This window comes from Rattus rattus, chromosome 7 (assembly GCF_011064425.1).
Source record: "Rattus rattus isolate New Zealand chromosome 7, Rrattus_CSIRO_v1, whole genome shotgun sequence".
NCBI classification, from domain to species: domain Eukaryota; kingdom Metazoa; phylum Chordata; class Mammalia; order Rodentia; family Muridae; genus Rattus; species Rattus rattus.
In genome coordinates, this window is record NC_046160.1 from 47,522,858 (window position 1) to 47,538,923 (window position 16,066).

General features: G+C 37.0%; 1 protein-coding gene across 1 annotated transcript in view; it reads right to left on the reverse strand.

Moving 5' to 3' along the window:
* The window catches only part of Hdac9 (histone deacetylase 9), a 756,932-nt gene that overhangs the window by 143,435 nt on the left and 597,431 nt on the right, over positions 1 to 16,066 (reverse strand). Inside the window, exons 20-21 of the mRNA XM_032907647.1 lie at positions 14,662 to 14,781; positions 14,246 to 14,343 (exon numbers count right to left, since the gene is read on the reverse strand). Of these exons, the coding sequence (XP_032763538.1) occupies positions 14,246 to 14,343; positions 14,662 to 14,781 (218 nt within the window). The remainder of the gene's footprint in view (positions 1 to 14,245; positions 14,344 to 14,661; positions 14,782 to 16,066) is intronic.

The window sequence follows — 16,066 nt, forward strand, 5'->3', positions numbered from 1 at the left end:
AGTGGTACTGAAATTAGGGAGTGGTGGCTTATCATAAAGTTGTCTAATTTTACGTCTTCAAAAAAACTCAACCAAATGGAATAGGTTAGCATGCATTGGGCAGATTTTAGTTCTCCGAATAGTTTAGAAATCATTGTTCTGCTTAAAGAGGTCAAGACAACTCACCCTTGCCTTTTCCACCTGCTGGGACACCAAGCATAATTATATTTGCTGGAGAGGCATCGCATTTCTGAAACGGTATTTTCACTTTAGAATTTCTGAACACACAAAGGGTTCAAGTGGCAGAAGTGTGTCTGGAGTGGGAACTGGTAAACATGAAGCAAGAAACAGAGCAACACAGTATCTAAAAGACAGTGTCTAAACAGAGCAACACAGTATCTAAAAGACAGTGCCTAAACAGAGCAACACAGTATCTAAAAGACAGTGCCTAAACAGAGCAACACAGTATCTAAAAGACAGTGCCTAAACAGAGCAACACAGTATCTAAAAGACAGTGTCTAAACAGAGCAACACAGTATCTAAAAGACAGTGCCTAAACAGAGCAACACAGTATCTAAAAGACAGTGTCTAAACAGAGCAACACAGTATCTATAAGACAGTGTCTAAACAGCAACACAGTATCTAAAAGACAGTGTCTAAACAGCAACACAGTATCTAAAAGACAGTGTCTAAAACTGCAAGTAGAGAAGAGAGAACAGATTTTAACTTATGCCTATCTTAGTCTATTTCACGTTTTGAACACACCACCTTCCTTCCTTCCTTCCTTCCTTCCTTCCTTCCTTCCTCCCTCCCTCCCTCCCTCCCTTCCTTCCTTCCTTCCTTTCTTTCTTTGCCATTGTTTCATTAAAAATGCTCACTTGTTTCTTAAATTCAATTTACATCAGTAACTTCAATACTGCCATTATTACATGGATTTAGGACCCGGCCAAAAAAATCCACATCCTAAGGAAATCAACAATTTGATTTTAAGTGTAATTATACATATTCCGTTATTGAAGGAGATAATATAGGAATGTGCTTTAAAAGTAAAATGTCCTCAATTTGAGAGGTAGGTAGATTTAAAATTCTGCTGAGCGTCAAGACAGATTCAATCATTAATCTCTCTTCATGGTTCCCGTATTATGAAATATGAGCTACCATAGTAGGAATGCTTTTACCATCTTCCTCCTGCAGTTTATATGCACACTGTCGTCCATGTGGCTTTCCATCAATTCTGTTCCTCAGAATGTGTTTAGACAACCAGCACCCAGTTCTGCTGTGCCCACAAGAAAGATGGGCAGATTTCTACCAGATATAAGGCTAAGCCTTTGCCTTCCAGAGGGGTGCCAGAGGAGTTTAAATACCTACATAAATGAGAACAGATGTTGATTTGCAAGTTTCATCCATAACATCAAATCATGGGGATAAAAGATGGAAAACTGAGTCCACCATCCAGGTGTTTGTGCCCCACAAATATTGGAACTGACCCTGAAGATGCTGCCACTACATCATCTGTGACTCTCAGACCTGCCTGCCCTTCAGACTCCTGGAGAAGAAGAATTGTCATGAGTATGATTTCCCCACTGGAGGAAGTCAATGAGTAAATTCCCCATAGTAAATCATAATATTTATTTAGTCCTCACAAAAGGACTACAAATTTATATTCACGGTATATTGTAATGCTCTGTTTTTTCCCATGTTAGTTATCATCCCAATAAATCTAGTTTTGGCAAACTTTAGATGTAAAATCATGGAATGAGAAAAGAATTTTTTTTTCCAGTTTTTGTTTTTAAACAACCACACGAAGAAACAAAGACATTGAACTCTGGGAGCTGTTGGCTGAGAGAGAGGGTGAGGAAGTTTTGTTTAGGCCAGAGCTTTCCCTTGGCTGCAAATGCAACAAAATCTTTAAATAGTCAATAGAACTCTAAAAGCAAAACAAAATGAATCAAAACAACAGTGAAAACTCATAATTTCTAAATATATTAATCTTTCCTTCTGGTTATATCACAGATACTGTATAACAGTAAAATTATTTAATCTGTCAGTCCAATGGATCTGATATTTCTAGCCTAGAAGACCATCACAATAATATTTTGTAGACTGCATTTCTAGTCTTGGTGTCTCAGGGATCTTCATATACATTGGGAGAATGTATACAAGATGAGAGTTTTGTAAGTCAGTTTTTCATCTTAAAAATGAAAACAGATCACTGTTTAGCACACAACTGACCTGTCTTAGGCAAAAATAAAAAAAATAAAAAAAACTGTTAAAGAAACATGGTAGTTAACTAGAACCATTCTTTTAACTACCTCTATTACTTGGAAAATTGTTTAATTATTGTACAAATTCCTAGAAATTTTAGGCCTTAGAACTCATTTAGGGCAAAGAAAAATATTTTCTCTAATTTTTAATAGTTTATCTGACCCTTTAAAATACATGTGAATTATAGCATTTGAATTCCTTCAAGAAGTTGTCCACTAAACACACCATTCATTTCCAACTTCAGGACATCAAGATATTTTCTGATCTCTGTTAACTTGAGCCCCATACTGTCTAATAATATCATATCTCTTTGATGCTCAGCTCAAAATCAAGTTTGCAAGCTTCCAGAGGAAGACAGGTGTGCATAAGATCAATTTTCTCTCAGGGTCAAAGAGCAGAAATTCTAAGGGTATCAAGAGACACACACCTATAGAAATTGTAATTTTTTGATGAAAATTGGTACAATATGTTGCACAGATGAGAGAGAAAATGCTCTTACATTTATTCCCAGAGCAAAAGAGCAGATAGAGCTGACAACTTTCTAAAATTTATTCTTCTGGAATATTTTGTGACCAGTTTTGATCAAATTTCTTGAAATATCTCAATATTATGAATACAGATAGCAGAATATGGACAATGATTAAAACTGTGGCTTGCAACAGTCATAAATTTATACACAGTGCTTTCTACTGAAGTAAAGTATTAATAGATGAAAGTCATTACTGCTTTGTTCCCAGGATTGATTGACAAGTTCAGATTTGAGCCCCACATCGTATTTATTATCCGAGTCTTTCAGAAAGAGAAAATGTGGGCTTGATTTGTAAGCTATGATAAATAGCCTGGGAAAGAAGGTAGCAAGGCCAACTTGATATGTTCAGTATTTCATATTGGCAAATTGTTTCTTGAAATTTTATCCTCATTCCTAAAATGTCTTGGGCATCCTTGAGAAAGAACACACTATCAGAAGCATAATGTATTTATTTGCGACTGATGATGGAGGATCCATTCCAAGACTGGGCAGCATCAACCACAGCTATCATAAACAAAATAAAACCCCCAAATCATTTGATAGTATCGAGAGTGATCCTCAAATGACAACAAGTCATTTTTTCTTTCAAAAATGTGATCTAAAAGTGCATCTACCATCCTATATTCTCCTACAGTGTAGCTTGTTTTAGGTCTTGGGACATGCCTATTATGAAAAATAATCTAGCTGTGTGAGAACATGTTTCTTTTCATAAAAACAACAAAAATAACCTACTGTAAATAAAAGCCTTGTGAGCAGAAAGGATGTAGGTCATAGGGGTTTGGTTTGATTTGATAGACTCTCTTATTATATCAAAGAAAACTCAAAGAGATATATGAAACAGATGAAGTAAAGCTCTAAGTGGTACTTTCCAGATTTAAATTATTACTATCGTTACCTTAGGTGCCCAAGCATTTGGAAACGAAACCTCACTATAGTATCATTTTATCACCTGTGCTTTAATCAGAAATCCCAGTTTATCACTTGGGGCTGATAAGTATAGTCTCAAAAACAATGCCTCACAGCCTTGTCAGCAAAGTGCTGATCATTATTTTGAAGCCGTGTGACATCAAGAAACCTAGATCCACTTAACAGGTTTGGTATTTTCACTTGGAAAACAACAGCATTTTAAGAAGTCCCAAGGATTTTGAAAACAAACATCTGCCAAACATTACAGCCTCAGTGCATGCTCTATATAGCTATTATTATCACTATATTCTTGTCCCACTGGTATTGCTTTCTATTCAATTTAACATTAAATTATATTAAAATAAGAACAATATCCCTAGAACAATATTTACTTAGTTGTCCTTACCAAAGTGGGGAAACAGCGTTTAAGCATTAACGTATTGTCTTATTTAATTTCTCAGAAGAAAGTAACTTTTTCTTTACTCTGTGAACACAACCAGAAACTCTAGAAATAGTCTCCTAAAGTGAATCATAAAATGATGAAGAGTTTGATAGAACAACAATGAGAAACAATAAGATCTACTAGCTTGTGTCTTGCTCAAGATGATCTGCTGTTGATCTGTGGTGAGAACATACACGCTAGGCCAACCACTATTTATTAGCTGTCAAATGATCGTGTGTGCTAAGAGTATGACAGTAAAACCCTATTCCATTCTCACGACCAGTGAAGGAACCGTGTGTAGACATTACTTCTTTTTTGAAGGCCTTGCTTCAGAGACAGAATTGAAAGTTAGAAGGATGAGCTGAGAATAGACCTGGTCATAATGTTTACTGCAGATTTGCAATAGTAAACCTTAAACTTGTTTATAAAGTAAGCAAATAATTATGTACTGAAAACATAAGAAAGAGACAGAGGGCGATAGAACTATTCTCATATCCTCTAGTGTCTTGACAGGTTTAACTAAGAAGCAAGAACCTGCCCTTATAACATCTTTAGCTGGTTATATGGCCAAAAGTATTTAGTAAAATCTATAACATAACAATTTTTTATGGACCAGTCACTTCATAAGTCATGTAATGGGGGAAAGTGGTGTTTATAATAATACTATCAAGGTTTATGAGACAAATTTTTATTCCCTAGAAAAGACTACTCTCAAATCTCACTCTCAACATGCTGAAAAGCCTCAGTCAAATCTAATTATTCTGAATTGGGTTTGCTTTGAGATGACTTTCTCTGTGCAGTTCATGTTACAGACATTCGTCTTTTGGAATGTCTCATTGATGGCAAATACTCATCAAAGTCGGTATGGAATATAATGCATAGGAAAGTCCGATTGGTAGGAAATACTCCTCAAAGTAGCAACTTTCGTGATATAATGTGAATTTAACATGAAAACAATATGAATAATACAACTTGTTGATTAGTTCTTAAAATTAAGATATGTTTATACAAAGCAGATGGATGACTTTGAGACCCTTGCTCAGTTATGTCCTTAGCATATGCCAAAGGGGCTCCCATTTCAAGAGCTGGCATCGATTTCACTCATCTGTAGGTGCTGGATCCCTGTAGAAACTAAAATTTGCAGGTACTTACATCCCGTATACTGCTTTTATAAAATGGTGTGGGATTACAATATTGTCTGACAGATTGAGGTGGCATGGTGTATTCTTGGTTATCCTTGTGTAGCATAGGGTTTTTTAGTTACTGAATATTCACAATGTGGGGAAAGCATGATACATACAATATAATCTCAATTACCTAAATGTGTATACACTTGCAGGACCTAGAATGACACACGAACTGAGCTGCTTGTGACTGGGTGACTTTGTTCTTGGCCTCTTGTGTTTTGTTTCCTGTAACGCACATTTTAAAAAATAAATGAAAGCTTCTTTTAAACACAAAAATTAAAAAATAAAATGGTGTGATATTTTTGTAAAACCTATATACTTTAAATTAATCAATTAATGAATTTTATTGTGGTAGGGACTAACTGTGGGGTTTATATGATAGACAGAACTCCTCAAGATCCTATCTCTAGCTCCTATCTATGTTCCTTAAATTACTAATTACTTATAATAAAAATAATTTAAATTATATACATACTATACTGTTTGGAGAATAAAACAAGAAAAGAATCTCTTAAAATGGTCTGTATAGTTGCTTTCAAATATTGTACACTCACAAAATATGTTCTAAACATTTGTCATTTAGTCCATGGACCACAGAGAAGGAGAGATGGAGGTGAATACAAAAGGAACAACAACAGATAGTATTATTATAAACACCACTTTCCCCCATTACATGACTTATGAAGTGTATACTTTAAATTAATCAATTAATGAATTTTATTGTGGTAGGGACTAACTGTGGGGTTTATATGATAGACAGAACTCCTCAAGATCCTATCTCTAGCTCCTATCTATGTTCCTTAAATTACTCTTGAATTACTTATAATACCTAAAATAATATAAATTATATACATACTATACTGTTTGGAGAATAAAACAAGAAAAGAATCTCTGAAAATGGTCTGTATAGTTGCTTTCAAATATTGTACACTCACAAAATATGTTCTAAACATTTGTCATTTAGTCCATGGACCACAGAGAAGGAGAGATGGAGGTGAATACAAAAGGAACAACAACAGATAGTAAAAAACAACAACAAGGATGTATGAAAAAAACATAGATTTTACAAATTAATAACCAGCTAAAAAATAAGGGCAGGTTCTTTAAAACCTGTCAAGACACTAGAGGAATGTTTTCATACATAATTATTTGCTTACTTTATAAACAAGTTTAAGGTTTACTATTGCAAATCTGCAGTAAAAAATAAAACAACAACAAGGATGTATGAAAAAACATGCAATTAATCATACAATTAAAAAATCTTAACATGAACATGAACACGCGCACGCACACGCACACGCACACGCACACGCACACACACACACACACACACACACACATACACACACACACTTTTAAATGGACTTTTCTCCTTGGGGCCAACAATGTTTTCTCCAAGAGCTGAAACCTACTTAACAGAAACTTAATACCAGACATGAAAAGTCCTCTTTTGAACTGTTGGTCAATGATGTCCAAGGAGCGTCCAAAATATACAGCCTATTCTTATTGCCCTTGGTTGATTCTGAGGTAGGTGGTAAGTCTCTAGAGCTGAAGATACCAAGCACTTCAGAAAGAGAACCAAGAGGCCTCTGAGGTGGAACTGACCTGAATACCCTCTCCCTGAGGACTTTCTTATTATGAGAAGGCACCATGTAAGTTTCCAAGCAGGGAGGCAACCAACAGTGCTACCCAAATATGATGCCTGTGAACTACATCACTGACCACCAAGGCATGCTAACCTAATGGTAGAGTAGTGGCACACATATCTTGGCAGCAACAATTCACTCTCTGATTGGACTTAGGACCTGCTCAAAAAGATAGAAACCATGACTAGTAATGAAAACATAGCCAAGTACACCGGGCGAAGGAAGTCATGTACGTTAAAGAAGACTACAACCAGGACTCTGCTAAACCAGCACAATCACAAACTATGTTCTAAATGTTTGTCATTATACACATACATGATGGAAACTTCTCTTTGCAATAGATGGAGGAGACCAGAGCAGATGACCACAGCCAATCAAATCGCAGAGCTGTAGAGTCCAGTCCTGGTAGATAGATCTACAAAACCTAGATAGATCTCCTCACCTAGGGCTCAGGGAATATTTCAAAAGAAGGGGCAGAAAGATTTTAAAAGGCATAGGAAAAGGGAATTTTCTGTGAGAAAGTGTCTTCTAGTAGTGTTAGAAGCCACACCCATAGTCTCACTAACATTAATGCTCAAACATGTGTTTAATAAGGATCATGCTAAGGGACATACAGAAATGCAAGGAGAAAGCTCATGAGACCTAAACCCTACACAGTAGGCAGCCAAGGAATGCAGGAAAAGACACACCAGTTGCCTATCCAATACCAAATGGTTAACCTTGAAAATACATATGTGAATAGCAGAATACAGACTAAGATTACTATATTTAAAAACACATACACATAAAATACACACGCACACAACCATATAAATGTGCATATAATAACAGTTAATGAAAAAAGAGGCTATGAGATTGAGAGTGGAGAAGGATGTATGAGAGGGTTTGGAGGAAAGAAAGTTACAGAAAGATGATGCAAGTATATTATAATTTCAAAAATAAAAATTGTAAGCAGGCTACACAAGAATTGTCATTCATTTGTTAAGTAAAATAGGCAAGATTTCAAGATTTTTGCCAGTATCTTCCTTTTGCACTGACAATTGTTACATGGATGGAAACTATGTGTAGTTATTTTCCTCAAGTGTAACATATAGACTGAATTAGCCCACTAAAAACAAACTATAGCAATTATAGTATATAAATTAATCAGTTGAATAATAATCACTCATAAAGGATTAGACATTTAAAAAAAATAACAGCATTGGTGCTTATAAGGCACTGTGAAAAAATTAGGATCATAGATCATTGCTTAAATGATTTGATTGATCAGTGTTTAGTAGGCACCCTGATAGCTTTTGAGGAAAAAGAAGACATTTGGCATTCTCTGAACAAGTGAATGAATGTTCAGAGTTATAGGTAGCATTTTCAAACTTCTCAAGGCTCATTATAACCTGAGTCTTCTGCTTCTCCTTGTCTCTGACTCAGTCAACTCAGTCATCATGGTTGAACTCTGCTAAACAGTCAAGATTTCTAGGTGGGCTTTGTGGCAGAGGGCTCCTAAAGTCTTGCATGTTGGAAACATTTGCTGTTACTTTATCACTCCTTGGTATCTTAGAACATAAGAGAGTAGCAATGTGGTAAGACAAAAAGGCTTAGTGGGTAGAGCAAAGATCTAACTAGAAATCGTAGCTCTTCCAGTTAGCAGTACTGGGATTTACACCCAGAATTTTAATGAGCCCTAATTTTTGTTGTTGTTTTGTTTTGTTTGTTTGTTTGTTTGTGTTTTGAGATATGGTTTCTCTGTGTAGCTCTGGCTGTCCTGAAACTCACTCTATAGACCATGCTGACCTCAAACTCACAGAAATCCACCTGCCTCTGCTTCCCGATTGCTGAGATCAAAGGTGTGCACTACCAACACTCAGCTTCTTAGCCCTAATTCTTCTAAGGTTTCTAATCCAGGACCTGGCATATAAGACTTCATTGTAAATAGTCATAATTGGCCCATAAATGGTAACCTTGGAAGTATATCTTAATTTAACACAAATTATAGTTAATAGTACTAAAAGTTTCCTAAAAACACTCCTGAAAACTGATAGCTTTATTCTTCAGAAATGAATGAGAACTGCTTGGCACAAATACCAAATCATCTGCACCAATGCAGCTATTTCATTTTTAAAATGAAATACACAACAAGCATGGGAGTGCTTGTCTATGTAGAGTTTTCATCTTGTCCTAGAGAAAGAGCATAACAGAAACCATAGAGTAAAATACATGGTAAGTGTTCATACAGACCATCATATCACTATGAATATGTTCACTGAGGCTTTCCCTGCAAGATAGTTATCACAGCCAAGAAACAATAAACAATTAAGGAAGAGAAAATACACTGTTTCTCTACCTCCACCATTACACCCAAACATTGACACCAGAAACATTTCCACTTAAATGCTGGGGGAAACCACCTATCACGGACCCTACCTATCTCCCAAAGTTCTACCATCATTCCAATAGCACCCCTAGTGTGGGACCACATCTTTAACCAACGAGCCTGTAAGGAACATTTGAAAAGGACAGCAATATACTTAGATGGCAATGCTACATTCAAACGTAATTCATGAGACTGATGAGACGCGTCAGCAGATTAATGAAGGCCAGAATTCAAATCTTACATAAAAGCCAAATAAGCATGGTGGACCTCCTGGAACCCTATCACTAAGGAGGTAGAAACAGGTCATCCTTAGGGCAAAATGAGATGATCTGTAAGTTACCAGTTTAGCAAAAGGCCCTGTTTCAGTAAATATAGTAGAGAGTCCCATGAGCAAGATACCTGTTGTCAGTCAACCTCTGGCCTTAACACATAGCACACATACATACCGTTACACCCACAAACATATAAACATGCAGATACATGTGTGCCACATATACATGTAATACTAATAACTACTGTATTAGTTATACTATATATAATAACATTATGTACATGTAATAGTTATCATTATACATATATGTAGCATACATACACAATATTATTTCTGGAGTCTATCTGGTTAAATGCCAAGTTTTGTATTCCAATGTATAGTGATAGATGATTGATTGATATAGAGAGATCAATAGATAGATAGATAGATAGACAGACAGATAGTGTCTAGTTACTTTTCTATTGTGCTGATTAATGGTCATAACCAAGGCAACTTGTAAAAGAGTCCAAAATGATACAACATGCATGGCAGGAGCGGCCATGTATTGATCCTCAAGTAGGAGAACAAAAGAACTAATGAGTCTTTTAAAACCTCCAAACCCACCCCTTCCTTTAGCATACTTCCTCTAGCAAGGGCACACCTCCTAATCCTCCCCATACAGACAACCACCAGATACCAAGTGTTGCAACATATATATGAGCTTATAGCAGCCATTCTCAGTCAAACATCCACATTCCATTCCCTGGCTTGCATAGACCTATTGCCATATCATAATGAAATATGTATCTAGTCCAAGTTCAAATCTTCATAGTCTTCAATCACAAACATGTTTGAAACTCAAAGTACAAAGTCTCTTCTCACACTCAAGGCAATTTCTGGTTATTCCTTGTATACAGAAGAAAGTAAATTACATACCTCCAACATACAATGGCACATAGTATACATTATCCTTTCAAAAGGGAAAAATAGGGGCAGAGTGAGGAAATGCAGCATGAAAGGAAGAGCAAAATGCAAAGCAAACATCAGATCCTGTAGCTCCATGTCCATTGTTAAAGGGCTAAGAACACTCTGTCTTTCCATTTTTGCTGCCTAAAACATACCTCTCTCTTTTGGGCTACTTTTACTGTTTGTGTTCTGCTCTGGTTAGCAGATCTCACATGACCCTGACATCTCTATCATCGTGGATTCTCCAGCACATCCCAGGCTTCTCTTTCTAGGTTTCCTGTAATGACATCTTAGGGCCTTTTGTTCTCTCAGAACTGCAAGGACTGCTCTGCAACATACTACCAGGCCTCAGAGGCTCCTAAACAGTAGGGGTAGACTCTACAACTAGTGTATCCTTTATGACTCTAAAGCCAGAACCACACAGAGGATGCTGCCAAGTTGGTCTGCTAACTTAAGATGGAGCTGACTTGAGTCACATTTGTAAAAGATTTTCTTTGCTGTAGCTTTTGAGGAGCAAACAATTTCTTCAGCCTTTTTCTTTCACAAGTTGAAAGCTTAGCTGGGTGGCCTCTTGCCCCCAAGGGCACCCACATCTCCCTCTATTCCATTTTTGTATAAGACTTCTCCTTAATCTCATTGCTTTTGATACAAGTCTTGGCTCCAACATTAAATCTCCTAGTTCTCTTTTTTCTCTCTTCAAACTGTTCATTTGGTGTTTCTTTTTGTCCCATTTGTTCATTTACATTGTAGATGTACATATGAGTGACTACTGATATGACAGAGTCAATATAAGGTTGTCTTGAAATCTCTGCCAAAGAAGTGAATTCCTTGCTTTTTAATTTAACCCCAGGCAAATTCTTAGGACAGGGCAGAGTAGTCACATTCTTAGCCCTCTAGGCAAGCAGCTGTTGAAATCTTTACTTCCTCCTAAAGTTCCTTGAGCAGGGCCTCCACAGTCTAAATGATCTCGTCTTTGTCTTCAAGGCTCCGGATAGGCTGAGTATTAGGCCTTGCTTACAGCATCTAACTGCTTTTCTAGTCTGAACTATCACAAAGCCTTTCGCTTTCATCTAGAACACTACAAGGTCATGTCTGTAACAGCAACCCTTACCAACTTTGGTTTTAGCTACTCTTCTATTTCTGTGATAAAATATCATGACCTGGGTAACTTAGAGTTTATTGGAATCTACAGTTTCAGAGGGTTAGAGATCATGATGGCGGAGAAGAAATGTGGACGGAACAACTGAGAGTTCACATATTGATCCGCACGTGAGAGACCAAGAGAGCTAACTCAAAACGGTGATTCTTTTGAAACTTCTCACCTAAAATGACAAACCTCCTCCTGAAGGGTCTTACCTCCTCCTCAAATAGACACTAACTGAATGACAAGTATTCAAACACTTGTGCCAACCAAGGCCATTCTCATTCAAAATGACCATGGACAGCCAAACAAACACACAGAGTTGGGTCTAAGAGTATGAATTATTGTCCCCTCACCTTTTACTGAGCGAGGTCCCTTCCTGCCTTTGTGGTAACAATGACAGAGCATCTCATGATATCAAACCATTCAGTCTTCACTCATCCTGGTATAGATCTACCTTCATCCCCACACAGGCAAGTCCCTTTGTCCCCAGAAAACTTCTACAGGCTGAACAATAGCTTACACATTTACCTGATCTTTTAGGAAGTGTAGGACCACTCTGTCTAAGCCATGTGGGCTCTAGAATTGTTATACATCACTTCTTTAAGAACTTCCCTGCCTGAAAGCAAGAAAGTCCTATATTTTGATCACCACAGTCCTTTGCATACAGTGCATTCAGGAAATACTTTTTGAATGAATTGCTTACTGTCTTGGTTCATTCATAACAAATTCACAAGTATTTACAAGCATAAGCATTAAAATAATAGCCATGAGTTATCAACTAATGGGATTATTATAGTTTAAAATCTAGTTCTTAAATAACTATGAAAATCATATGCACCAATTTTAATTCATATAGTAATATATAAGACCACTGAATGGACTCAGGAGTTTATATCAGCTTACTAATATAACTTGTCTACAACCAGCCAACATAAAGCACCTTTCCTGGTTCATTTACTGTTTCAACCACAGAATAATAAAGCACACTTAGTATCCATTTGTATATTATTAAATGAAACTATGTTCAAAGGAAACTCATCTACCATTTACTTTTTGATGTGAGTATAAAGAGGAACAAAATGTAAATTGTCACTCACCACTGCTCATGCCAAGATTCACTTCTACATTGTGCTGATAATTTAAGGTGCCATGAAAGCACATTCACTTTATGTGTGTTTTATGTTAATAAAATTAACATCTACAAAGACCTTAGAGCTCCTTCAAGATGTTACTTTTAAAATAATAATTTTTAAGCTTGCTGCTAAGTAAAGCAGGATTTCTCCATATACAGCCCATGCTTACAGTATATAAAATTGTTTCTGCTTTTGTTCCTCTAAGTATTGTGGATACCTTTTCCAGAATATACATCTAAAATGTCAGTAGAATTTTCCTTTGTATCTCAGATACCAAACCAAGCATTGTTATCCTATAGTAACTACTTGTCTATCGGTTCTGTGGACCTCTTACCTAATGAGAAGTGACCTTCTATTCAGTAAGATAGTGAGGAACACATGACACAGAGAATACTGGGAACTCAGCAGACTCACATTTACTGAAACTTCCCTGTAGTTCTGCTTTGCTCAGATATACTGTAGATGACCTCTCTTCTCCAGGGTTTATAATTGGTACATTTCAAAACTACAAATAACTCTCATATTCATTATTTTCATGAAGTTGTTAAGTTTTTGCTTTTAACTCCACAAAAGATGTAGGAAGTTATGCATCACCGGTGGGTTAAATCTCCTGGAAACCGGACAGTGGAGGCTCACATGGAGGTAAAGTGAGATTTCTCCTTAAACAGATCTTTACGAAATCCTTGTTTGTATTTATGTATGTATGTATGTATGTATGTATGTATGTATGTATGTATGTTCTAGAAAAGAAATGTTCCTTTTAAAACATCACAGAAGGGAAAGAAATGGGAGTGAGGGGAGGCAGAGACACGGAGACAGAGAAACAAACCTTAATATAGAGTCAGAACACAAGATTTTAATTTCTTGTTTTTCTTGTTTGAATTAATTGTTAAGGTTCTTTGCTTAGTTAAAAACACAAGTGACAGAATTTACCTCCAGACAAGCTGAAAACAAACAACGGGCTAATATTTTTTTCAAGAGAAGGTAATATACAAAAGTCTTTTGCTATCAGATGGAATATCCCAGGTCAATGCAATGATCTGAGAAATCCAAAGAGATCTTTGCTTGGGAAATGCTTGCTCTACAAAGCTCCACAGGCACTAAAGGTCTTCTCTGAGCATTTACTGTGTAAATGTCTATTTTACATCACACCTATTATAATGGGCAGAAGTCTCCAGACAAAGTAAACTGATAGTAAATTTTCCCCTTTTGGAGTGGAGGGGAAGCATGCTTTGGTGACTGGCTAAATATACTTGTGTAAACGAAACTGCTCTGGCCAAATGTGTAAGCGCAACTAGGTCTTGATAACCCTTATTTTCTTACAAGCATCTTCACATGGCTTTGTAGTGATTCTTTACGCTGGAAATTCACATTTCTCTTTCACATTTTGTGTTTTCTAAGGTGACACTTTCAGAGAAAGAAGTACCAACCTGAATGCTTCAAGGTACTCAACATCTCCCATAGGGGGGTCAAGGCCGCCTGTCCAGGCAATGTTTACATTGTAGCCTTCTCCCAGACCTACTCCAACCTGGGGAGAGAAAAACACACCACTGTGGGTTAGGGGGACAGGAGGAAAGGAAAGAAACAAAAGGAGGGGTGGGGGACAAGCACAAGAGAGCTCTTGAAGTAAACATCAAACACAGCTTCAAATCAACCCAACTCCGCTTGACAACCAGTGCTCTGGGTTATGCACTTGTTCTGTGCTGGTTCTTGGTCCTGTGGGACGAGCGGGTAATCTGGCGTAATTTAAAACACCAGCAAAGGACAAGAAAATTAGGGGTAATCACGCAATGCAATTACCTGCGAGATACAAGTAAAAGCAGGGCTCTAAAGAAATAAACCGAACCTCATTCGGGGCGCCACTGCCAGGGAAAAAGTTCCCTTCATCATAGCGATGGAGTGAAATGTACAGGATGCTGGGGTCAGCATAAAAGGCCTGCTGTGTACCGTTTCCATGGTGAACATCCTACAGGGAAAAGAAAACAGATGACAAATACCGTCACATCTGACTCTGGAGACAGCTCTCATGATTTCTGGTTTCCCTCTCTTCCTACCCCACCCTTCTCATTTTCTGTCTTCTCACCCTGTCTTTCTCTTTCTCCCTTTTAGGCTACTTCTACACCACCCCCTTTACTTCCTGAACTTTCAGGCAAATTACCCTTTAATGCTCTCATTTTTTTTTTTTTAAACTGGCTTCTAAAAATCAGGAAACCACAGCGAGCATGCCCTGGAGACTCCAGATGAGCAGTCACTGAGAAAGCCCAGTCCTTCGGTACAATTAGATATTTATACACCGGCGCTTTGTACTCTTTGCTTCAGTGATGGAATCTTGCATCCTGTTTTATGGAGGAATTTTATGACTTATTAACTGCCAACAGTTCATAACCCCTCAGGCTTAATGAACTAGCCTCATTGGCCTCTGGAAGGAAAAAAGACTAATGTTTAAACTGCAAACTAGTCTTTTTCAGGAGGATCTGTGGCTTACAGAGCATTTTCACAATTCTTGATAGAACACTAAACCATACGTGTATGCCTTGATTTGCCAAGTCCCACCATTAAGGTCAAAGGCTTTGCAACCAGCTGAATAAATTGGCTCTCTTGAAGCACTCGATTCAGTTAGCAATCCCTCAGCAGTTAGAGCCACTTCAAAAAAGATGCCAGATGGGAAAAGGACTTCATACTACATTTTGCTAGAATCATGACAGCAAGAGTAGAATAAACAGGGGCATGAGCTCATTAGCTGTTAAATGCTTTGGGCCAAAGCAGGAAGATGGCACAAGGATTTATGCAATCTAGTCCAATCTGTCTCACTGATACTGATTGTATCATGGCTCGTATCCCAGCTTCCTCCTTCATATTTCTGGCTTTCCCACATTTCTCCGGCTGCCTACTCAAAAAAAAAATCTTATTTTCAATGAGTGAATAAATATTTTATTGGACATTTGTAGATGATAATAATCCAAAAATTGATAGTTGTATTTTGATATAGATATATGTCAGAATTGACATAACTAATGGAAATAATAGAGAGAGTGACATTTTTAAAATATCCTCATTAAAAACCTCAGGTGCTAAGAACTTCAGTTATTGCATTAAGATTTTCTGAAGAAAATATACAGACAAGCATTGAACATTGATCTATGTATTTTATGCAGGGACAATTTTACACTATTTATTTACATAGTTGTAATATCTTTGGTACTTTGTAACTATTTAAATGCATTGGACTTTATTTTATATTGGTAAGTTTT